The 26,476-nt window shown below is 45.5% G+C and overlaps 1 protein-coding gene across 1 annotated transcript; it reads right to left on the bottom strand.

The window, feature by feature from the left end:
• Positions 1 to 2,494: 2,494 nt before the first annotated feature.
• Positions 2,495 to 26,475, bottom strand: PNO1 (partner of NOB1 homolog). The gene is made up of 7 exons (XM_073628221.1): positions 26,205 to 26,475; positions 19,692 to 19,841; positions 15,822 to 15,905; positions 11,598 to 11,658; positions 10,177 to 10,294; positions 3,142 to 3,212; positions 2,495 to 3,034 (listed from the first exon to the last, which is right to left on the bottom strand). The coding sequence occupies exons 1-7, from the start codon at positions 26,364 to 26,366 to the stop codon at positions 2,967 to 2,969; spliced, it is 714 nt and encodes a 237-aa protein (XP_073484322.1). The 5' UTR covers positions 26,367 to 26,475; the 3' UTR covers positions 2,495 to 2,966.
• Position 26,476: the final 1 nt, after the last annotated feature.

Raw genomic sequence — 26,476 nt, 5'->3', positions numbered from 1 at the left:
TTTGGTCAGGTGAAGTGGCGATCACCACCACATCCTGCTCCCCCGACATCTAAAGAGATTCTGGCCCTCTCCAGGCTCTGAGGTCAGGGGGAAAAACAGCCAATTTAACACCCAGGATGAAGTATCAATTCTAGGCAGAAAGATTGCACTGCTGGCCCTGTAAGTAGCCATATGACAGCCCATGAGACTTGGGGATCTCAGGTTCCAGGACATGTTTACCCTCCTGTCCAGAGGAACCACTAATACTGAAGGAGGGAGCCTGGAAGAGCACCTTTTATTTGAACATGTTTCCTGTCCTGGTAGGAGGAGCCCTAGGTCTCATGGGCTTTTCTAGAAGATACATTGAGGAAAATGCACCATGCAAAATAGGTAAACCATGGCAACTCCAATGGTTCCACCGTGACAAATGTATTTGCTACACAATACCTTATCTAGAAGAACACTAAAACAGAGACCCACTGCAGCCAAAAAAAAAAAACATCAGCACAAGGGACATAACTTACAGTCAATGGGATGTCTCCCTTGCGCTGTCTTTTAGGTGAAATCTTCCTCCATCCAATAAAACAATTTATGATTTTATCCACAGATAAAATATGTATTATATACCTTTATTGTCCATTGATGGACACAGGAATACTTAAGCAGCAGGGTTATCCTGCCACCTAAAAGGCAACGAAGATACTGGCAAAATAAACAGCTGTCACATGACCCAGCTCTTCCCCAGCCTGTCTGCAGGGACACACAAGTAGGAAGAGCTTCTAGTCCTCTGGTGCTGGTCATAAGTTCAAAATAAAACCAAAAAACTGCCTTTGAAACACAGAGTAAAAATAATGAATATCAATAAATGGTTTTAAATTGTCCCATAAACATATACAGTAAAACCTTGGTTTCACAGTAACTTGGTTTGAGAGCGTTTCGCAAGACATGCAAAATTTAATAAATTTTGACTTGATATACAAGTGATGTCTTGATATGCAAGTAGCGTCATGTCACAACTGAGTATAAAAGAGAACAGAGGCACCGCCATCGACGTCGTCCCTTCCACGCTGAACTCCACGAGCGCTTCAAGCCCCGCTTTCAAATCTCTCTACTGCAGGGTAGTCTTCCTGGTCACTATTGCAGACCGACAACGGTAAGAGCCGGCGTTGCAGAGGATGGTCTGTGGACAGCTTTACCCCAAATACCTGCATACTTAGATATGTCTCTTAATGATCAACCACATGACTTGCTAAATGTCATACCTTCATTAAATGTAACCATATTGCTACACTTAGAGGCGCCTCTCTTCTCTTTTATACTCTCTAGCTCCTGCGGGATTTTGCTTCCAATCCTTTTGTGGATGGACATTTTATGGTTACTCAACCTATCATATTGCTATAATATATGGACTAAACTAAAGGACTTATGAATAAATGGTTGTGGAACGAATTATCTGAGTTTCCATTATTTCTTATGGGGAAATTCACTTTGATATACGAGTGCTTTGGTTAACAAACATGTTTCCAGAACAAATTATGCTCGTAACCCAAGGTTTTACTGTATTTGAAACCAATTTTTATTATTTTGTGGAACTGACATGTGGGTGAATTTCTGCCAGTCACAGGCTGTGCCACACACCTCCGGCCTGTGTCTTAGAACAGGGAGGCGATTCCGCCATCAATCTACATGTAATATCCCACCCACATTGTCATTTACCACTGTGTATATGCCAACATGTGTGACTCTATAGTCACATGGGCTGCTCAGATGTGATAGGGAGGAAATGCTCAGCGAAGACACTCACTGAAAACTGAGCATGTGCAGAGCTGCCAACACTGCTCTGAAAAATCCCTAGCTGAATTGGGGACATGGACAGAAGGTGGAGCTAAAGAGCAGCAGGATCAACCAGGTTTTTTTCAGAATACAGAAAACCTCATAGTGACTGAGTGAGTATGAACAGCATGTAATAGAACATTTATTGATAGTTTTTATGATGTGGGTTTAGTGACCTTTTAACTTCAACACACTGTAGATATTTTTATGTTTTTCCTTCGGTAACTTCAATTAAGACTTCAGAATTGCACTTGTGCTAATGTTTTCATAGCAGCTATCTAGCTCATTATACCATCAGCAAAAGCTTTGGAGATCATACTTGACCCCCCCAACCTGGACTGAAGATTGTAAAGTTAAGCCTGGAATGCAAACTTCAAGCACGTGCCTCTGCATTACAATGCTTTCCAGACCCTTATGCACTGTGTTAGTTGCAGAGAACTATCCAGGTCCACAGTCATTGCACAGCCCATGATGGGACTGGGATCAATTCACGTTTGTTGTGTGCAAGTGTTCCATGACCTATTTGCATAAATTATCAGGATTAAAAATTATTTGAATGGGAAAAATCATCAAAGCTTCATTAAAGTCAAATTACTAAAATGAAAGTTAATGTGAAGGGCAGTCGGTCTGAAGCACCAGGTACGGGTTAAGGCTTTTGCCACCTAGCAGTTACTTACACCACTTGCATTTAAACAAATACATTTAATTAAATTTAATACATTTAATTATGTAATATTGAACACATGGGTACATTATTTTGCACCTTATCAGCCAAAAGTTCTGATAAAAATTTGCCATATTTCATACATGTGTTTCTGCAGTGTTACCAATGTAGACCTCTGTTCCTCAGGATCACAAAAAAAATAATTCTTTGTTTCCACCCGCACCAAAAAGAAACCAGGAAGTACTGGGTTCAGAACATGAAGTTTGCATATTATTATACAGTCATGTCCATCACCATTTATTTAAATTCGTTCCAAAATTGCACTGGATGAAAATGGCATATTTCAGTTTGTTACTGATTGCCACACAGTCCATTCATGTTTAAATATGATCACATCTTCAGTGCTGAACTGACACTGGCCACAAGTTTTTCTCTGCAAATGTTGAGAAGTTAGCAGCAACCCAGACATGACGCCAGCCACTCGGCCACATTAAAAACGATCCGCTGCTCTGCTTGCCACAGCCCGAATGTTTCCATATACTTTAGATGGTGGACTTCCTGTTGGTTATTAAAGATACGCAAAAGATTAACAGTTGTCTCTTTCAGTAAAGTTTTATCACTTTACTTGAAACGATTCCGTCTCTACAATGTACAGTAACACTTACCCAGAATGAGGTTACAAATTGCTGTTCTTGCCATCTTAATATTTTGGAATGATCCCAAGATGTGGATTTTCCTGTCCAAACAAAAAATGATGGAACACAATCAACTGACTATTCTGGAGTTCAATGCTACTTTTGGCTACAAAACTTTTTTTTATTTAAAAAAAAAAAAAAAAAAAAAAAGTTAGTTATAGTAAGGCTTCATTCACACTAGCACAACACGATTTCCAGTGCGACTTTGATCTGACTTCACACTCAATGGACCTAAGTTGCATCAAAAGTCATGCCAAAGTTGTGCAGCCACTTTCTCTTTCCCTCTGGATAATCTATATACGATGTAAGGATTTTAAAGGATAAGTAAAAAAAGTAGCATTTATTATTATTTTCCTTAACCACTTCAATACCAGGCACTTTTGTCCCTTCCTGCCCAAGCCAATGTTTAGCTTTCAGTGCTGTCGCACTTTGAATGACAATTGCATGGTCATGCTACACTGCACCCAAACAAATTTTTTTTTGTTCCCACAAATAGAGCTTTCTTTTGGCGGTATTTGATCACTGCTGGCAAAAAAAAAATAAAAAATTCAGTTTTAAGTCTTTGTTTCTGTTATAAAATTTGGTAAATAATACGTTTTCTCCTTCACTGACAGGCACTGATGAGGCTGCACTAATGGGCACTGATAAGGTGGCACCGGTATGCAGCACTGAGTGGCATCACTGATGAGGAGACATCTGGCAGGCACTGACTGGCAAGATGTGTGTGCACTGATTGGCATTATTTGGGCACTTACTGGCATCCCTGGCAGTCTAGGGTGGCAACCATCTGTTGTGGGCATCCCTGGTGATGTCCCTGGTGGTCCAGTGTGGGCATAGCTGATAAACAATCAGCGCAGACCCACCCCCCCGCCCCCCGTCAGGAGAGCTGCCGATCGGCTCTCCTCTACTCACGTCTGTCAGATGTGAGTGAGGGAAAAACGCCAATCAACGGCTCTTCCTGTTTACATCGTGATCAGCCATGACTGGACATGGCTGATCACGTGGTAAAGAGCCTCCATCAGAGGCTCTTCACCGAGATCGGTGTAGTGGTGTGTCAATTTCAAGACCCTCTGCCTCACCCACAAATGTATACAAGGAAACACTCCTCAATACCTATGCGAGAAAATAAAGCACTATACACCCAATCGCAGTCTTCGATCTTCAAACCAAAACCTCCTCCTTATTCCAAAAACCCACTACAAAACAAAAGGAGAACAAAGATTCGCAGTCCAAGGACCACGGCTATGGAAAGCTCTACCTACCCACATCCGCATGGAAGAAAACCATCAGGCCTTCAGGAAGAAAAGTCAAGACCTACCTCTTCTAAGGAGCTGGACAAAACAGGAGAGATCGAGCACCTTGAGGCGATTCAGTTCGCATATGCAGCGCTATACAAATCATTCATTCAGACACACCACCAATCACCACGATGCGCGCCGCCCGGGTGCGCGGCGGCTGTTGTCCTGCTAGACGTCATATGACACCCAGTCAGGATAACAACCACCGCCCGGCCGTCATTCTGCTATAGGCCGGGCGGGAAGTGGTTAAGGTTAATGCAGAGCTTTGGACACGCGATCAGCAGATGGTGGGTGCAATCTCAGGCTCCTGCTGTTTGCAGCATTGTGTCCATGTGGAAAAGGAGTCTAATGGGAGCGATTTTATAATTATTACTCAGCTGCTGCACCTGCAGGGCTCTATGGAGGAAAGTGGCAGGGTCTGCATCCCTCTAGGCTAATTTTTCGCCTTTGGGAGTATCTCACTAAAAATGACATTGTTGCAGGAGATGCCCAAAATCTGACTTGTATCAGTGCAGACTTCTGGGAAAATTAGCAAGCCAATCACACAAGTCATAAATTATGATTCTGAGGGAAGAGGGCCTTCTGTACACCACCTGTGTACAGAACACCTCCAGGTTGCCAAATCACATTTTACAAAAAAATGACAGCTGCAGATTAAAAAGAAAAAAAGTATTTTTTAATAACATTCAATTACAATACAACTTGTGTAGCGATTGTATGCGTTATACTAATTTTTTTCCCACAAAAGACTACGAAAATTAGGGCTGCTCCGCCCTGATCACCGTGGTCAAAGTGCTATTCTGGTAAAACAACATTTCAAATTTTTCACTACCAGGCTGGCATAGCACACTATGTCACTAATTTTCAAAAACGAGCATTGTGAATACTGAATTTCAGCTGTCTTCAGGCCAATCACGTGACTTGCGGCCACTTTACACGGCTTTGGAGGAGACTAGCAGCCACGTGATCTCCCCGTCTTACGTCAGAGTGAGTGATGTGACTGGCCTGAAGACAGCTCAAATTAGGTATTTACACAGCTCATTTTTTAAAACTACTGACATAGTGTGCTATGCCAGCCTCTAGGGGGCTGGCATGGTTTTATATGGATGAGTTAACAAACCCTTTAATGTATTACATATTCATTTTACTTATTGATGATTTTAAGTTATTTGTGTATTTTACATTCATATATTACTATTTTTTAAAAATGTATAATTTGAGCAGAAAATCACACAAAAACGCACAAATGGCGCATTTCCATTAGTTTCTATGAGAATAGAAACGCACCAAAAAAATACCATATCTGCCAGATTTGAGCAACAAAAAAAGCTCCAGAACTTGTTTGAGCTTCAGGCGACATGGAGTAGAGATGTGAACCACCTCCATAGAGAATAATTGATTTTTTTTTTTTTTTTTTTCCTCCTCCAGCGTTTTTGCGCTTTAAGCTACAAAACGCTCAGGTGTGAATGCAGCCTAGTGATTTGCATATAGAATTCAATGGATGCTATATACTTGCCTGAAAGACTGCTTTATACCTATGCCAAAATGCCTTGCTGGGAATATAAAGAGAATGGAAAATGCTTCCTTTCTTGCAGAGTACTGTTGTAGGCTCCCTCCTAATGACAGGTGATCACACTGGCTAGTCTTACCAGAGACCACCTAACTAAATACATTTAGATATATACGTTCAGTAATGAGTCACATGCAAGGGTAAACTTCCTATAATCTTGTTGCTATGGGCAACAACTTCACAGATCTAGTTGTTTTTCACACAGCCCAATAATACTCCCTCCTCTGAAGAGGTGCTTTTTAAAAATGAATACATGAAAACCTATTCTTGGAGTACATGTCATATAGACCCCCTAGCACTGGATGGAAGAAATTATTCTGCAGCCCAGCTAGCCCCTCACCTGCTTCAGATGTTGGGTAGATGTGCATTTACCAAAAGAAACATGTAAGCAGAAGATTATAGCCGTCAATGGAGAAGATTTATGTGGAAAAGTCAGGTCTGCCCAAGGCTTCCTACATGTTTCTGAAAGCTCTCCACACCATTTATAGTCATGGGAACGCTTCCTGCATGGGATGATCTTCAATCTTCATCAACACAGAACACAAAAAAACGATTTCTGTACTGACACAGCCCTGTGCCTGCGGCAACACTCACAAGGCTGTACAGTGAACTGCCACAAACACCTGATTAATACATCACATTTCCTCGATCATATCCTGCCCTGGAAACCAGATACCTGCTGTAAGATTCAGGAATCATAGTGAAAAGCAGGCGCTAGTCAGATTTAAAGGATATGCTCATACTTTTGCGATGCAGGAACATGCACAGAATTGCGCACGTTCCCGCAACACACAAAATTATGCAGCCCTTTTGCACTTGCACAGCAGTGCTACTGGCGCTTATTGGCACCCCCATGCATCTTGCTAACGCGCATGTCTTTGTGCCAGACAAAAAAAAAAATGGTAATGCACCATGCTTGTTGGAGCGGTACCATTTTAAAACGGCTCAGGCACTTGTGCACACCTTTTGTGCAGAGGGCCCCCCCACTCGAATTAAATGAGCGGTCCTAAACATGACGCACAGAATTGTGCCAAAATGCGCAAGCTCCGGCTGCACCTGCATAGATATGTACAAAGCCTTACAACCCAACAAAGATTGAGCAAAAACTGATAATGTTCATGAAGCAGCTGAAAGATATACAGGTCTTAAAGCAGAGCTCCACCCAAAAAAGGAAGCTCCGCTTGTTTGCCCCACCCCCTCCGCTGTCACATCAGGCATCTTTCAGGTGGTGGGGGGAGACCAACCAGGTACCCACTTCCAGGTAAGATCGCCGCAATCGTAGTGCAGCGATATATGCAGTTTTCAGCCCCTCCTCCTCCCCCCTGCTGCCTTCTGGGAGACGTACAAGTCCCAGAAGACAGCAGGACCATTCAGGAAGAGCAGTGCGACTGGTGCATGGGCAGTAGGAATTAGGCTTCATTTCCTCTATCCCTTAGTGAAGATGCCTGCACCCGGAAGCCGATAGATGGACATCGCAGGATCCCAGTATAGGTAAGTGTTCTTATATTAAAAGTCAGCAGCTACAGTATTTGTAGCTGCTGACTTAACATTTTTTTCCCCAGGCCGGAACTCCTCTTTAGGCCCCATGTATACTGCTGCTGCTAAACAGACGTTCAGAGGCAGTTGGACACTTTTTTCAACTGCCCCTGAACTCATTCAATGTTATCTTATGTGTACATGTACACAGGTTCGTTTACTGTCGTTTTTAGGCAGTTGCGTTTATAGGCCTTTGTTTGAAGGCAAAAAAATGAGTTCAGACGCCGAAGCTTCCGATGTTTCAGACGCTAAACATGGCTCGCCGCGTTTCGTTTATAGGCGTTTTTAGTTTTTGCCCATTTTACAAATAAAAAAATTATTCGAAACACTTCTAAACGCAAACGCGGCAAAACGCCGCTAAACAGACATTTTAAACGTGGGTTACTATCTGTCAACTTAAATCGTTCAGGAGAGGTTGTAAAAACGTCCCATGTACATGGAGCCTTAAAGTGATTCTGAAGGCCTATACTTTTTTCCCCCCAAAATAAACATGGTATACTTACCTAATCTGTGCACTAGTATTGCACAGAGCGGCCCCAAACCTCCTCTTCTGGGGTCCCCTGCTGGCACTCTTGATGACTCCTCTTGTGTGTGTGCCCCCATAGCAAGCCACTTGTTATAGGAGCACGCCTGCGGGCTCTCTCCCGAACCTTGCTGTGTGTGTCCATAGACACATACAATAAAGCGAGGCCTTGCCCAACGCCCAACCCCCCCCCCCCCCAGGAATTGACAGCAGTAGGAGCCAATGGCTCCTCTGTCCTGTAAGGAGAGGAACACAGACTAGCACAGCTGCAGCCAGGCACACAGCACTGGATCAAGACAGGACTCAGGTAAGTACATAGGGTGGTGAGGGGGCAGTGCTACTACTGAGACATTTTTCACCTTAATGTAGGGAGTGCGATAAGGTAAAAATGTCTTGCCTTTAGAACCATTAACTGGAATTTGTGCTACTCCTGGCAATGACCAACACAGAGGAGGCCATTAACTAAAAAATAGGCTTCTTCTGATAGCCACTCATAACTAGATTTGACCTGACCGGAATAGGCAGAGATAGCCAATAAAATTATTTGGGCTCTGGCCAACAGTCACATGACCACCAGAGAGCTGGCGTTGTTGAGTGCCATATACAGACAGAGCTGGCCAATAACTACAATTAAGGCTACCTCTGGTCGCCAAATATATAACCAAAGCAGAGGCAGCTTAGTTTAGTTATAAGTAGACAGCTGGCCAATAAACACAAAATGGGGCTCCCTCTGGAAACCAGTCACATGAACAACACAGAGATGACTTTAAGTGTCATCTGCAGGCAGTGCTGGCCAGTAATAGATTATTACACTACATCTGGTGGCTAATCACGTGACCAATGCAGCGGTAGCTTGGCTGAGTTATAAGCAGATAGACAATACCAGGAATCTGAGTCACGACATCTAGTTACGTGACCGACGCAGAGGCAGTTTAGTTGAGTATGCCTGAGCGATGACCTTGGCAAAGACCAAGTGACCAGTGACCCAGCACTGCTAGACTTGACTACAAGAAGCCCAAATTCCATTAAGAGAAACGGCAGCCTGCTCACATAATTTGTAATAAAATCATCTTTGCCGTTCTGAAGCTTCCCTCCAACCACTTTGCACATTATATAATATATACTGCAATTCTGCACTTGTCAAATATGCTGCAGAAATCTCCCTCCACAAAGTCTGGCTGCATCCATTTTAACTGTGGGCAGCTGAAGCTGCTTCCTGTTCACTTCCTGGATTTACACAGAGGCACAACTCCAGCTCTGCAGCTCTCATTGGCCCTCTTATGACTCACACCCCCCCCCCGGCAAACTCGCACGAGAAAGCGCTGTGCATGTCGTCATAAGCCTAGGCTTTTTACCAGACAAGAAACAGGAAGTGGGCTGTATAGGGTCTTTACAAAAAAAAAGTTTTACTATCCAAAAACAAGGCCAGAAGATTTAATAGATGAAAAAATAGAAAAAAAATGACTTAAGGTCCACTTTAAAGAAACAGGTTTTCAAATTTAAAAACATTTTCACTGACTAAGGTTTCATTCCCACAAGGCGGATCCGCTGCCTCAGGGTCTGCCAGCTCAGCGGGAGATCTCTCTATTGATCTCCGCTGAGCCGGCGGATGACAGGTCCCTCTCTGCTCACTGAGCGGGGAGGGGCTTGTCGAGCGTCGCTGGTTGCTATAGAAAGATCGAACGAAAACAGACAGCATGTCCGTTTTCGTCAGATCTCACCCGTTCCGATAGGGACGGATGTGAACGTAGGGCCATCCGTCTGATTTTGGCGGATCGGACGTCAGCGGACATGTCACCGCTGACATCCGTCGCTCCATAGCCTTACATGGAGCGCCGTTCAGGTCCGCCTGTCAGTTTTGTTGTTCCGTTTGTGTGAAAGGGGCCTAAGTTATTACGGCAAACAGTCCCATTATGCTCATCAGTCTGATAAGTCGCGTCATTTTAAACTTGGGTAATACAAGCATTTTGAAAACCAATTAAAATGAAAAGGCATGCAGTTCACAGAATACATATAATTTATTCAAAGAAAAGGTTAAAAGGCAGCTAATTTTATGCAGGAAATGCGTATATACGTACGAGTCAGCAAGAACTATCCTGGTTTTCGTTACATTCTCAATGGTGAATTTTGTTTTTCCTCCTTTTCCAGCTATTCTGCCGATTGCACGAGAAAGATGGTCTCCTTTTAATGGTTTAACTGGAATTAGAAGAAAGCAGATTGTAACAAAACCTGGAATGCTAACAAGATAAATGGCAGCAGCCACCTTCTAAAAGATGGAGAGACCATGATTAACATGGCTATAGTGTAGCATTTCCATCATAGGATTCGGGTTGGGTCTGAACCTATCAGTAAAGTGTTAGTGTGCTTGTTGTATGTTTGGACGGGGTTCTTTGAGTTTTTAGGCAAAACTTTTTTTTTGTGTTTTTTTTTGGGTGGGGGGTTAGCGTGGAGAGGAATTAGAACACCTGTCAAGGTTTTTTTTCTTTTTTTAAATGTTTGTGCTTGTTAGGAAGATGCGCCCTCTCTATTTGTCCTGCGTACCGTTCTCACCAGGAGTGAAAGAAAATCCCAAAGTCTGAGTTCTCACCACATGTATAGAGTGGGAAATACTCCAATCAGGACACTAGTTCTGGTGACCCTCGTTATAACCAGGGATTCCCTCGCTTTGGAGAGATTTCCTCTCACTTCTTGTTCTGGCTATGGGACAGAAGTCATGGGAAATCTCCTTAAAGGGATTGTAAAGTCTTGTTTTTTTTTTTTCTATTAAAATAACAATCATGTTACACTTACCTGCTCTGTACAGTGGTTTTGCAAAAAGCAGCCGGATCCTCCTCTTCTCGGGTCCCTAGCTGGATCTCCTGGCTTCTCCCTCCTGTTGAGTGCCCCCACAGCAAGCAGCTTGCTATGGGGGCACCCGAGGTGTAGCGCCTTGTATCCATTCAGAAATGGAGCAGCGGTTCAGCCCCATCCTCCCTCTCTCCTGATTGACTGAGTTTTGACAGCAGCAGGAGCCAATGGCGCCACTGCTGTGTCTCAGCCAATCTGGAGGAAAAGTCCTGGACGGACGATTCACTCATGGACATCGCTGGATAGAGAGATTGAGCTCAGGTAAGTATTAGGTGGGCTGCTGCACACAGGTGGCTTTTTGACAGGTTGACTTTACAACCCCTTTAATGGGAAGACAGATTGGAAAAAAAAATTGCTACTTTAAGATACACTGACCCATTAGGAGCCTCTAGATCAGTGGTTCTCAACTCCTGTTCTCAGGACCCACTAACAGGCCAGGTTTGCAAAATAACTGAAATACATCACAGGTGATATCATTTGCTGCTCAGTGATTGCAGAATTCTAGTCTGCATCTCCCCCAAGGTAATACTTAAAATCTGACCTGTTGGTTCTGAGGACAGGAGTTGAGAACCACTGACTATGCTACATCATAACACAATATATGCTTTGTAGATACTGTGTAATTATGGCAAAAAAATTATCTGCAGCTTACCGTCTGTGACTTCAAATGTTTCTAAAAAGAGGTCATCTAATCGAACCAAAGCTAAGGCATCCTAAAAGGGAAAAAATACACATAAATGGACTTCAGCATGGAGCTCCTCCCCCCCCCCCCCTTTTTTTTTTTTTTAAGCATGCCCTCACTGATCTCTGTAGTTGAAAGCATTGTGGATCAAATCATTCTCAAAGTTCACAGTCGAGGCTCCGAAGTCAAAGTGTTCTCTCAGAAGCTCTGCTGGTTTTCCATAAGACATTGGAAGGCTGCCGAGTCACTACTGAGAGGGGAGGAGAGTGAGCTGAGATACTGAAAGAATGGACAACCTTCAGTGATTCTGCTTTGAAATTTGAGGATGAAGTTCTTCACAATGCCTGCAGATACAGCGGTTGGTGAAGGTTTTGTTTTAAAAGATAATTTTTCAACTTGCTAAGAATACATACAGATTTTAATGTCCATAGCAGGCCATGGGTTCACGTAAAGAAGCAGTCCACAATTCATGTCTGAACCACATTCCGATGAGGTACTATCCTCACTGCAGCAAACTGGCTGCACATAAAGCTAGCACACACTGCAATATTACATAAAACCCGGATCATGCTGTCCATCATCATTAAATGTAAGGGGGATTTCACAACAAATTTGTGGTCTTAGACTTGTACTGGTAGCTATATTTGGTGCATGCTTATCATACAACCAAATGATCTGATCTATAAAGCTTGGCTTTGAATATTCTCCACACAGACCATCCCAGTGCCAGTGAATGTCAGAATGAATGTAGCTTCTGTTAAATCAGTCACACTGGGGGTACTGCTTGCTGCGTTTGCATGGGCACAGTAGCCCATTCATTTGAACAGGCTGATGTACCTGTGGGAAACATGGAGAAAAAGTCCCCGACCCTTTAACCTCTTCACAACCATGCAATAGCCGAATGACAGCTACAGTGTGGTCGCACATTGCTGGGAGGGAGTCCTTTGACGTTCTCCCATGATCGCACATCCCCTGCGGTGCACATCCTTGGGACACAGCTGATCACAAATCGTGGTAAAGAGCCAATCACAGCAGCTCTTTATCTGTGCTGTGTCCAATCACAGTGTAAACAGGATTTGCCAGTTATCGGCATTCCTCTCCTCACGTTGACAGCACAGAGGGCCATTTCTTCACAGCGCATGCGCCGATGACATCATTGGCACACTTCAAGGTAAATATCTCCTAAATTACATGTTTAGAAGATATTTACAGTGCCTATCGGTAAGCCTTATTCTAGGCTTACTTATAGGTACAAGTTCTAAAAAAGGGGTTTACAACCACTTTAATACACAACCAAAAGAAAGCTCTGTCTCAAAAAAAATGATAAAAATTGTGTTTGTGTAGTGTTGCATGACCGCGCAATTTTCATTTAAAGTGCGACAGCACAAAGCTGAAAACTGGCCTGGGCAGAAAGGGGGTAAAAACTGCCCAGTAGTCAAGTGGTTAATAACGTGGCCGAATGGAACCACATGGTGCTGTGGCACCCTGCTGTCTTGTGTACCTGAAAATGAGCAGCGTTTTCTTATGTGTGAGGGCGCCATTACGAATTAGTGGCAGCCTCTCGCGTCTGCTAAAGAGTAGAGCGTTTTGCCTGCGTATCAGAAACACATTGCGATTTTGCACAGGTTCTCGACCCACACAGATGTGAACCAAGCATTAACCTCTTTAGGCATTACATTTCCCAATAGAAAAACAAGCATTAAATGGTACATTTTTGGCTGGAAATTGCTTTAAAACCCAAAACATTTTATGACTTGCTGCAGATACGCAGAGATTCCTGAACAGTTCTGCAGCATCACTAAAGTAGTATTAAACCCAAAAGCAAACAAGTATTTTATTGCAGCTTACCAATTTTTATCAGCAATGGCTGCATTCACTTTCTTTTTTAGGCGGCTTCTTTTATTTTCACCTAGTAATCTGGCCAGTAAGATTGCTTTTCAACAGAATGAGCTGTCCTGTAGATGTAGCAGTAAGAGTAGAGACAAACCATTGAACACTGACAGGAGTGATTACAATGATCAGCTTTTATGTAAAACCATTGTCCCAAAAGAAAATAATTGTTTGCTGTTAGTGCTTATAGCGTGTTAGCTGGGGTTAAGCTTCAATTAGCTAGGCTAGTGCATCTAAATCTGCCAGCACTCCCCGAACTCCAAACTGAAATGCTATTGTCCAAAGGTGTCTGTTACTCCCTTCATTCAGAGTGTAGGCACCCTAATACAGGAGGGGTGTTATAGGCCAGATCACCAGGTAAAAAGAGGGGAAAAAAAGCCTAAAGAAAACGAACGCAGCCAACACATCTAATCACTGGCAAGCTGCAATATATTACATTTTTGGTTTTGACTTCAACACCCCTTTACTTACTTTCTGCACACCCAAATGCCAGACACTTTGTTGTGATAAAGCTTTCCCACCCCTCTCCACAAGTTCCTATAGGCTAGTAAGGCAGCCTATAACAGTGATGATTTATTGATCAGAGTTGCAGAGGGGAACAGGCAAGCCCCAACAGGTGCTGGACCTTTGCCTGTTCAGATTAGCTCAACATTCAGGAGGCAATTCAAACCTGAAGGCATGTGCGACTCCAAGTACCTGTAACAGTCATTTAAAAATGGAACTTCCGCTGTCCGGGTTGCCCCCCCCCCCCCCCGGTGTCATCTGGTACCTTTCGGGGGGGGGGGGGGGGGGCAGATGCCCGTCTCATACAGGTATTTGTTCCCACTTTTGGCAAAAGATCGCTGTGGCAATCTACGCCATGTCCGGCCCCTCCAGCCCCCCGCTGTCTTCTGGGAGACACACAAGACAGCAGAGACCACTCAGAACGCGCAGTGCGACTCACGCATGCGCAGCAGGGAACCAGGCTGTGAAGCCACAAGGCTTCACTTCCTGATTCCCTTACTAGCAATGCCTGCACCTGGAGCGGAGAGAGGGCTGGCTGCTGATTGGGTGTGTGGAGGTGCAGTATAAATTTATACTGTTTAGATATTGTTAAAGGGATTGTAAAAGGCAGTTTTTTTTTTTATCTTAATGCATTCTATGCATTAAGATAAAAAGCCACCTGTATGCAGCAGCCCCCCTCATACTTACCTGAGGTCCCTCTCTGTCCAGCAATGTACACGAGAGTCTCAGCCACCCGAGATTCTCCCTCCTGATTGGCTGAGACACAGCAGCGGTGCCATTGGCTGCTGCTGCCAAAGTCAGCTAGCTAATGAGGGGAGAGGGGACGGGGAGCAGTGACTTGGGTGCCCCCCATAGCAAGCTGCTTGTTGTGGGGGCACTGTACAGGAGGGAGGGGCCAGGAGTGCCAAAGAGGAACCTGAAAATAGGAGGATCTGGGCTGCTTTGTGCAAATACACTGCAACAGAGCAGGTAAGTATAACATGTTTACTATTTTTATAGGGGAAAAAAAAAAAATGAGACTTTACAATCACTTTAAGATTATGTATTTTTGATGGTTGATTGCCTGCTAAGTTGCTATTCCTACACCCAGCGCTGCTTATAGTCTAGTAACTTATAGCTAGTGAACGAGGGGTTAAACCTCCCCCTTGTGGATTCAGGCTATTTAAAGATTTAAGTAATAATGTTGTTGGGAGGACTTGAAAAAGGTGGCCGCGTCCCCTGAAACGTGTTGTCATACCAATGATACACACACCCAATCAGCGGCCAGCCATGCCGGTCACGTGGTTCTGGGGGTGGCACAGGCTTATCGGGTGGCCAGAAAAAAGTGTTTCGCCAGTGAGACCTGTCAGCGTGCAGCGTGGCAGAAGCTGCACACATACCCGGCCGATCCTGTCTCCCATCCATCTACCTGGAGGCTTCTCTGGGGAGGCATCCGATGGACAGAGCTGTGGACTATATGGTTGTTGTGGATGACATGCCTTTACACATCTATGCGTGTGAGTGTATATATATTTTTCATTCAATAAAAGGTTTTACACCAGAGCCTGTGCGCTCTTCTTTTTATTTATGTCTTACAGTTCTCAGTGCCCGCTGACATGGAGAGCTGCAAGGTGGGGCCTCTTGAACAGCATTAATCATTTCGGACTTCTTTATATTGAACATTGTTGGTATCAACCCAAGTACTGACAATTGTGTGTCTACATATTTGTAGCAGTGAATGCCTGAGAAATCACTGAAGCTTGACAGCCAGGAGCGTGGCATTTTCAACAGATCATCAGCAATCAACAAAAGAGAACCTACCTCTACCTGGAAGCCCAGGATGAACGCTCTGACAAAATCTGCTGCTTTAGTGAGTGCACCAACATCTGTTGTTTCTTTACAAGTCTGCAAAACAAGGAAGATTCCATTTTCATAAAATCAATTAAACGGGAGACATCTGAATCTGCCCTAGACGTGGCCTGTGAACCCACATATTGTAGAAGCTCTGCCAGTACCATATTGGTGGCGTTCCCAGAAAATGACTACAATGAACAAAGGCAGCATTTACACTGATCGCAAGAAGAGCAGAAAAAGGAAAAAATAAGCTTTCATTTTCAGTACACAGAGGAATTCAATATTGTGTGTTAATAAAACAGTAAAGTCAGGCAACATGTAGAACTATTAACCCAGCCAATATTGTCTTTACTTGGTCTTGGATAGTGTAGGGGGTGTTATAACCTCTTAAGCTTTTACTGTATGGATCCCCACATCGAGGAAATTTCACTTAATGTGCAAAAGTCTCCCCAGAGGCTCCTACCTTTGACAGCTTTAAAAAGAAGGCTATCCCATCTTCTTAGTGACATCTTGGTGACCATTGGAGGAATGTTGGTTATTTTCTTCTTTAAGGTCTATGATACACTATTTAGAAGAGTAATAGCTCACTCAAGCCAATGACACCCTACTGATCCCTGTCAGTAGCTCCAACGCTATAGCAATAAAATTAATACAGGGTGCAAGAAATATCAGCTGCTACTGTGCTGCCAACCAAAATGCTGCAAATTCTCCCCTACTGAAGGGAGCAAATACATAGTAAGTAGTTTCCTTGTCCCCTATAGAGATCCTGTTGGTCTCGAGTTTCCACCAGCAGCAGGATAAGCAGTGTGTCATAGGCCTACATTACCTACTAATTTGAGGACAGCATTAGTGATAAGCTACTAACGCTCTCTAGCAAACACTGCAATTATACTAACTGCAGAAAGTTAAAGCGGACCTTCACTCTCTTTTAAGAGTTAAAATATTGTTTTCCTCACTTTCCTCCACATTTCTCGTCAAGGTGTGAATTATGTACTGCCCTGCCTGCCGACTGATGAACGTCTTATTTACACAATGCCGATACTATGGCAACATGTAAACATTTTTCTACCATGATGCATGCAGTCATAAAACAAGGAAGCTGCCCATAGTGAAGATGGCGGCTTGGGACAGAAGAGGCACTTAGAAACGTAGCTGGAATGCAAAGTAACATGCATTGAAAGGCAAGTATGTTTTTTGCAATTAATATTTTACTTGCGCCTTTTTTAAATTTTCAGCAATGGGGCAAAGTTCCTCTTTACCTTTCAGTTTACATCAATTTTAAATTTGTGTGCTCAGTGTACTGCCGCCAAAATCCAGAGAGCACCACATTAGGTCACTTAGTGAATTCTGTAAAGCCAAAAACTATGCAGCTTCCCTTCTCTTCGTATCACCAGTTAAATGTCTTTTTTTTCTGTGTATAAAAAACAAACCAGGAGCCTGCAATAAGTGTATTTTGGAATTGCCCTAGAGCAGGGGTTTCCAAACTTTCTAAAGAAAGGGCCAGTTTACTGTCTTCCAGACTTGAGGGGCTGAACCGTGCCCAGTGGGAGCAAACTATGCCCGATCTTTAGTATTAGGGGGGAGAACAAGTTGGTGTCAGTGGAAGGAATAGTGCCACATTTGTTGGTGTCCGTGACAGGAATTATGCCCCATTATTGGTGTCAGTGACATGAACAATACTTCAAGGGCCAGATAAAGGCAAAGGGCCGCAGTTTGGAGACCCCTGTTGTAGTGCATGAATGAATGAATGAATGAATGAATGAATGATTTGTAAAGCGCTGCAAAAGTGAACTGAATCGTCTCAAGGCGCTAAATGCGTTGTGTTGTCAGCTTCTTAGAAGAGGAAGGTCATGAGTTTTTTCCTGAAGGCCATATGGTTTTCTTCCATGCGTATCATCATGCATCACAAGCACAGGTTTCAAGATCACATTACTGACAAAAGGAGAGAGAGTGGTGACCTGGTGCACTAAAGCAATGAATGAACAGAAAACACTGGGCAGGTCCTCTCACTGCAGTGTATGTTATAGAAAAGATTATCATTTAGTACTGTGAGTGGAGGTGTGACTCCATACTGGCACACTGCAGAATCTAGATACATCTTCTTTGTTTAGGTGTGCCTGGCTTCTTTCCAAGAATCAATAAGCCACAACTCCAGCCCAATTCTTTCTAGTCTTGAATTGGGAAGGATCAGAACCTCTTTCAGGTTCTTACTGCTGTCTGTGTGCCTATTGGGAGAACTTCACGATTTGTCATAGTAATCAGTATAAAAGGGAGGAGAAATCCAAAATGTTACAACTTGTGTCAATAAATGGTTAGAAAGCATATCTTCCAAGGGGATCCAACTGTCCCTAAAGACAAAAGTTATAGGTTTTAATCTGCAGTTTTGGCTTAAGAACTACTTTAACGTAAGGAAAATGCACACATATACACCGTAGTTCACCTTTGCGCAGTGGTTCTCAACTCCAGTCCTCAGGACCCACTAACATGCCAGATTTTAAGTATTACCTTGGGGAGATGCAGACTAGAATACTGCAATCACTGAGCAGCAAATTATATCACCTGTGATGTATTTTAATTATCTTGCAAACCTGGCCTGTTGGTGTCCTGAGGACAGGAGTTGAGAACTGCCCTAGCGTGCCATGAAAGTCGCAGCGACTCCCAGCAGTACTTAGCTGTATGACTTCCCCATGACCAGGTGAGACTTCAAAGTGACTTTTTCTAATAAGAAGCATTCCTATGCGACTTTGATGGATCAGCGTTTTTTCCTCCCAAGCACAATCCATTCACACCTGAGCATAGGGCTGGGGAAAAAAAATCTATTTAAATCTTGAATCGAGTTGAGGTCAAATCGATTAAAAATTTAAGTAAATCGATTTCTTTAGATTTTTTTTTTTCACCGCGCCGGTCCTGAGGAGCTGCGGGCAGGAGTTTTTAGGCGAGGCTGCGGCTTCGGCCTAGTCCATGGCTTCGGCCTAGTCCGCAAGGCCGGGTGCCGCGGGCTAGGCCGAAGCCTCGCCTAAAAACGCCTGCCCGCAGCTCCTCAGGACCGGCGCGGTGTCCCAAAAAAAACAAACACAAAACTCGATTTGAATCTAGGTTTTTTTTTTTTTTGGAAAATCTCCCAGCCCTACCTGAGCGTAGCGTAAACACGTGTTCCCACTTGCAATTTTTTGTGTTTTTCAAACGCAAACATGTATCGCACATAGGGCAGCTCTATATGTGATGTGTGTTTACATACAATAAAAACACACAAGGATCACTAGGGAGAAGAGCTGAGGGTTGCAAAAAAAAAAAAAAAACAAAAAACACTGCCTCAGAAGTAGCAGCAAAGTCGCTGCAATTAAGATAAGGGTATGGCTTGTTGGTAATGTTACATTGAAGTCTATGGGAGTCATGCCACACAAGAATAGCCCAAAAGTAGTGCAAGATGCATTTGTTTTGTTTCAGTGACTCAAGACACAGCAATTAAGACAGCACCCATTAAAATCTATGTATCACTTGATCTGCGAACCAGTGCTACATGACTAATGAGCTTTCCCTCCAAGAGATGACTCATTATGGTCACCTCTATGGTCCATCGTAGTCACTGCTGGCACTAAATTAGAGTCCACCATTACAGCGATCAATCCTCCTGTGTGAGACACCTCAGATACTGCCAAACTGACTCTTTGGCCACATACTAGGTGAAGTTCAGTCTCAGTACCTCGGATGTAGTATACAGCCTGAGAAACAGTCATTGGCACCTCTCACCCAATACTTCTCAAATCGATATTTTGCTTTGTGACGGATGATTTAAATATCACCTAACCAATGGATGATGTATGGAGTAACACTTACCCTTATCTCCACATTTCTTGTTTTCAAGTTGAACCGAACCTGAAGCTGCAAGTGTTCTACAATTGGGGTAAAGATCTTCATCCAGTTGTCTTTCAGAGGTGTATAGCGGTGTGAGGGAACAGGAATCTTTCTCAACTCTTCCTTATCACCCTGTAGAGAGGTACAGATCCACATTATTATAGGTCCAGGAAACAAGTACAAGCCATCTACCAGCTCCCATATTAATACTATCCAGCAAAGATCGTAACTGTGCTAAAACTAGAGCATTCCCTCAATTAACATTACCCTGAGATTTCAGGAATCCAAGTCTGCTTTCATACTGCCCCCATTGTGCTTTGATCAAAGGCAAAGCTTTAAAAGCCTTTACTGGTTAAGAGTTTAGAGTTAAACGTGAGCTCTGGCACTAGAATTATTTCTCTCACTCTGATGTTCGCGGTGAGATCTCACGTGTGGGGATTTGATTGTTTACATATTGCACAAGGTTTACATTTTGGGGGGCAGGAGTGCTTTCAAATTATTTTTTTTTTTCACATTTTCTTTTATTTTTATCAACTTTATTGCCATCACAAGGGATGAACAGTATTCCTTGTGATAGCATGGGCAGTGACAGGGCCTCTATAGAAAAATCAGGAGTCTATTATACCCCCAATCCCTTCTCTGCCCTCCAAGGCGGCCAATCAGAGATCACCTTGAAGACCTTCTCTAGCTGTTACCAGGGCAGGTAAACACTTAGGCCTCTTTCACACGGACGATCCGTATGTCCGTTTTTCATCCTTCCGTTTTCGGATGAAAAACGGACATACATTTATCCCTATGGAGCGTCGGATGTCAGCGGTGACATGTCCGCTGACATCCGACCCGCTCCGATCCGAAAAGTGTAACGGAGGAAAAACCTACTTTTCCATCCATTTTCGGATCGGATCGGGTGACGACGGACACTACGGTCCATCATCATCCGATCCCCCCATAGGGGAGAGCGGCGCTCTGACAGGTCCGCCGCTGCACAGCGTGCAGCGATGGACCTGTCATCTTCCTGCTCAGCGGGGATCGGCGGAGCCCTTCACCAAAACTGGAAGTGATGAAACCCTTGTCACTTCTGGCTTCATTTGTCATGCAGGAGAGGGAGAGAGCAGAAATTCCACCGTCCCCTCCATGGGCAGCCAGCCCAACCGCTTACAGCAGTCCTGGGCTCCCCAGTAGAGCTGCACGATTCTGGGAAAAATGAGAATCGCAATTCTTTTGCTTAGAATAAAGATCACGATTCAAGATTCTTTAAAATGATTAATTTAAAAAAGAAAAATCAGCTGTAGACGGCACATGCGCAATCAACATGCCGCTCGCTCCCGATGCTCGGGGCTGGTTATTCATTTAATACAGCAAGGGGTGGATGCTTTTCTCAAAGGGGCGTATGTATGGTTTTAAAGACAGCAAGGGGCGGTTGCTTTTCTCAAAGGGGCGTATGTATGGTTATAAAGACAGCAAGGGGCGGATGCTTTTCTCAAAGGGGCGTATGTATGGTTATAAAGACAGCAAGGGGCGGATGCTTTTCTCAAAGGGGCGTATGTATGGTTATAAAGACAGCAAGGGGCGAATGCTTTTCTCAAAGGGGCGGATATATGGTTATACATTGAACATAATCAACACGATGCTCGGGGCTGGTTATTATAATGGGCGGATGTACAAAGCATCCGCCCATTATAATAACCAGCCCTGAGCGTCGTGTTGATTGTGTTCAATGTATAACCATATATCCGCCCCTTGCTGTCTTTATAACTATACATCCACCCCCTGCTGTATTTAAATGAATAACCAGCCCCCCGAGCATTGGGAGCAAGTGGCGTGTTGCTTGCGCAGTCCAGGCACTATGCTCTCTGCTGACTGACGTCAGTTCCGATATCGGCGCCATTTGCGTTCCACGCTGGTTCTGTGGTTCAGAGGGGGAGATCTGGAGAAAAAAAAAAAAAAAAATCGAGCTAATCCTGCCTGGAGATTGTACCTCAGAGAGGCAGAACGGGGATCTGTCAATGTAAACAAACAGATCACCGTTCTGTCAGGGGAGTAGAGAGTGATTGTCTGTTCCTAGTGATCATGAACTGTGATCTCTCTGTACTCCGTCAGTCCCACCCCCCCACCCCCAGTTAGAAACACCTCTAAGGGAACATATTTAACCCCTTAATCGCCCCCTAGTGTTAACCCCTTCCCTGCCAGTGTCATTTATACACTAATCAGTGGCTATTTATAGCACTGATCGCTGTATAAATGTCAATGGTCCCAAAAAAAATTGTCGGAAGTATCCGATCTGTCCGCCGCAATCCCGATAAAAATTGCTGATCGCCGCCATTGCTAGAAAAAAAAAAAGCCATAAATCTTTCCCCTATTTTGTAGACGCTATAACTTTTGCGCAAACCAATCAATATACGCTTAATGTGATTTTTTTTTGCCAAAAATATGTAGAACACATATTGGGCCTAAACTGAGATAGACTTTTTTTTAATATTATAGCAAAAAGTAAAAAAAATATTGGGTTCTTTTAAAAATTGTCACTGTTTTTTTGTTTTATAGCGCAAAAAATAAAAACCACAGCGGTGATCAAATACCACCAAAAGAAAGCTCTATTTGTGGGGAAAAAAAAAAGGACACAAATTTTGTTTGGGTACAACGTCGCACGGCCGCACAATTGTCAGTTAAAGTGACGCAATGCCGAATCGTAAAAAATGGCCTGGTCAGGAGGGGGGGAAATCCTTCCGGGGGCTGAAGTGGTTAAACAAAAATCATACAAGAAACATGTTGGAGTTTGTCCCTTTGGATATTTTTACATGACCTGTTGTGATCAATTCTGGAAAGCTGTGCACTAACAATCAGATTATTGTACGATCGCTTCAAAAAGCGCTATTTTGTATCTGATTTTCTCATCCTGTGTACAAGGGGCATTGCTCTGTCCAAAAAAAAAAAAAAAAAAAAAAAGTTCTGCTGTTGGTTCTAACCGCTCTATTTCTGGAGCAACTTTTATATTTTTCTCATATATGCCAGTTCAGTTATTTTTTTGCCATCCATATCCCATAGGGTTGTCCCGATACCGATACTAGTATCGGTACCGATACCAAGCATTTGCCCAAGTACTTGTACACGGGCAAATGCTCCTGATGCTTCCCCCGATACCTTGACTGTCAGCGGTGATCGGCGCGTGGGGGAGTTACAAGCTTCTCCCCCCGCGGCTTTCAGCTGCTTTAGTGACATACAGCGGTGATCGGTGCTTGTAACTCCCCCACACATGATCACCGCTGACTGTCACCTCATCCCCCTTAGTCCCCCTCCGCTGTCCTGCTCCGTTGTTTTGTCCCCCTCCGTTCCTCTGACCCCCTCCGCTGTCCTCCTTCTTTGCTCTGTCCCCCTCTGCCGTCCTGCTCCGTTGCTCTGTCCCCCTCCGTTCCTCTGTCCCCCTCCGCTGTCCTGCTCCGTTGCTCTGTCCCCCTCCATTCCTCTGTCCCCCTCCGCTGTCCTGCTCCGTTGCTCTGTCCCCCTCTGTTCCTCTGTCCCCCTCCGCTGTCCTGCTCCATTCCTCTGACCCCCTCGCTGTCCTGCTCCGTTGCTCTGTCCCCCTCTGTTCCTCTGTCCCCCTCCGCTGCTCTGTCCCCCTCTGTTCCTCTGTCCCCCTCCGCTGTCCTGCTCCATTCCTCTGACCCCCTCTGCTGTCCTGCTCCGTTGCTCTGTCCCCCTCTGTTCCTCTGTCCCCCTCCGCTGTCCTGCTCCGTTGCTCTGTCCCCCTCCGCTGTCCTGCTCCGTTGCTCTGTCCCCCTCCGCTGTCCTGCTCCGTTGCTCTGTCCCCCTCCGCTGTCCTGCTCCGTTGCTCTGTCCCCCTCACGCTGTCCTGCTCCGTTGCTCTGTCCCCCTCTCGCTGTCCTGCTCCGTTGCTCTGTCCCCCTCCGCCTGTCCTGCTCCGTTGCTCTGTCCCCCTCCGCTGTCCTGCTCCGTTGCTCTGTCCCCCTCCGCTGTCCTGCTCCGTTGCTCTGTCCCCCTCCGCTGTCCTGCTCCGTTGCTCTGTCCCCCTCCGCTGTCCTCCTTCTTTGCTCTGTCCCCCTCCGTTGCTCTGTCCCCCTCCGCTGTCCCCATCCGTTCCGGCTTTCCGCTGTCCCCCTCTCTCCCTCTGTCCCCTCCGTTCTGCTGTCTCTCCGCTGTGTGAACTGGACAGAGTCAGCTGACTCTGTCTATTCACATAACTGAAACATTGTAAACTCCTGTGATTACAATGTGTCAGTTTATGAATGGAGAGAAGCCGCTGTCTTCTCTCTATTCGTTGTCAGTGCAGCTGAGGCTGCAGAGAAAGGGACTGGGGATTCTCTATCCTCGGTCTCTTTGTCTCAAGGGGGAGATATCAGAGGTCTGTTAAGACCCCTGATATCTCACCAAAGCCCCCAAACAGGGCTGAATAAAAAAAAACAAAAAACAAAACACACACACATAGTGCAATAAAGAATAAAAATAAAATTAAATTGTAAAAAGAATAAATGTAAATGAAAAAAAAAAAAAAAAAAAAAAAACCCACACACACCGTTCACTCCCCCCCCCCCCCCCTAAAAAAAAAAAAAAAAAAAAAAAAAACACCACTGTCACTTGACATTAAAAAAAAGTATCGGTAATCGGTCACGTGACATTAAAAAAAAGTATCGGTAATCGGTATCGGCGAGTACTTGAAAAAAGTATCGGTAGTTGTACTCGGTAGTAAAAAAGTGGTATCGGGACAACCCTAACATCCCATAGGGGGGGGGGGGGTTTCCTGTCCCATATGGGGGGGGGGGGGATTTCCTGTCCCATATTGGGGGGGGGTTACCTGTCCCATATTGGGGGGGGAGGGGAATTTCCTGTCCCATATTGGGGGGGGGGGGATTTCCTGTCCCATATATGGGGGGGGGGGGATTTCCTGTCCCATATGGGGGGGGGGGATTTCCTGTCCCATATTGGGGGGGGGGGGGGGATTTCCTGTCCCATATTGGGGGGGGGGGGGGATTTCCTGTCCCATATTGGGGGGGGGGGGGGGATTTCCTGTCCCATATTGGGGGGGGGGGGATTTCCTGTCCCATATTGGGGGGGGGGGGATTTCCTGTCCCATATTGGGGGGGGGGGGGGATTTCCTGTCCCATATTGGGGGGGGGGGGGATTTCCTGTCCCATATTGGGGGGGGGGGAATTTCCTGTCCCATATTGGGGGGGGGGGGGGGGGGATTTCCTGTCCCATATTGGGGGGGGGGATTTCCTGTCCCATATTGGGGGGGGGGGATTTCCTGTCCCATATTGGGGGGGGGGGATTTCCTGTCCCATATTGGGGGGGGGGGGGGATTTCCTGTCCCATATTGGGGGGGGGGGGGGATTTCCTGTCCCATATTGGGGGGGGGGGGGATTTCCTGTCCCATATTGGGGGGGGGGGATTTCCTGTCCCATATTGGGGGGGGGGGGATTTCCTGTCCCATATTGGGGGGGGGGGGGATTTCCTGTCCCATATTGGGGGGGGGGGGGGATTTCCTGTCCCATATTGGGGGGGGGGATTTCCTGTCCCATATTGGGGGGGGGGGATTTCCTGTCCCATATTGGGGGGGGGGGGGATTTCCTGTCCCATATTGGGGGGGGGGGGGATTTCCTGTCCCATATTGGTGGGGGGGGGGGATTTCCTGTCCCATATTGGTGGGGGGGGGGATTTCCTGTCCCATATTGGGGGGGGGGGATTTCCTGTCCCATATTGGGGGGGGGGGGAGATTTCCTGTCCCATATTGGGGGGGGGGGAGATTTCCTGTCCCATATTGGGGGGGGGGGGGAGATTTCCTGTCCCATATTGGGGGGGGGGGGGGAGATTTCCTGTCCCATATTGGGGGGGGGATTTCCTGTCCCATATTGGGGGGGGGGATTTCCTGTCCCATATTGGGGGGGGGGATTTCCTGTCCCATATTGGGGGGGGGGGATTTCCTGTCCCATATTGGGGGGGGGGATTTCCTGTCCCATATTGGGGGGGGGGGGGGGATTTCCTGTCCCATATTGGGGGGGGGGGGATTTCCTGTCCCATATTGGGGGGGGGGGGGATTTCCTGTCCCATATTGGGGGGGGGGGGGGGATTTCCTGTCCCATATTGGGGGGGGGGGGGATTTCCTGTCCCATATTGGGGGGGGGGGGGGGGATTTCCTGTCCCATATTGGGGGGGGGGATTTCCTGTCCCATGGTCACAACAGGAAGTGAGAGCAAATCACTCCAAAATGAGGTCACCAGAACTCATGTCCCTATTGGAAGATTTGCACCCTATTCCTGCTCTGGGGACAACCAAAAAAAAAGTGATTTCCTTTTACTGATCACAGGAGAAATAGAGGGTGACTCTCCATATAACATGTCTGGTGTCTGGATTGCTCTCCCATCTATACAAAACTATTAGAAAAGTTTCTCCTTTAATTACACTTCCCACCAACTAATCAGCACCCAGACCCCAAATAGGAGACACATCCCCCCGGTGAAGGCCCCACCTCCAGCCTCTCACCATGAGCTTATCCCCGGAGATCTGCGGGAAGTCGGGCCTCTTGCGGGGCTGCTCTCCGGTGTCCATGGCCTTGTCCTCCGGCGCCCTCCTCTTCCTGCTCCTGCGGCTGGTCACACTGGTGAAGGTCTCCTCAGAGGAGGCGGCGGGGCTCTCCGCTTCCATCTTGTCTGTAGAGCTCACACTTCACTCACACCAACACGTGCGAATCAGCTGCCATCCGGGTAGTCAAAAGGGGCGTGGCCAGGCACTAAGGTGAAAATAGAACCTTTTCA

Source organism: Aquarana catesbeiana, linkage group LG04 (genome assembly GCF_042186555.1).
Source record: "Aquarana catesbeiana isolate 2022-GZ linkage group LG04, ASM4218655v1, whole genome shotgun sequence".
Classification (NCBI taxonomy): Eukaryota; Metazoa; Chordata; class Amphibia; order Anura; family Ranidae; genus Aquarana; species Aquarana catesbeiana.
The sequence above is the reverse complement of the archived record's forward strand: the minus strand, read 5'-3'. Positions and strand labels throughout refer to the sequence as shown.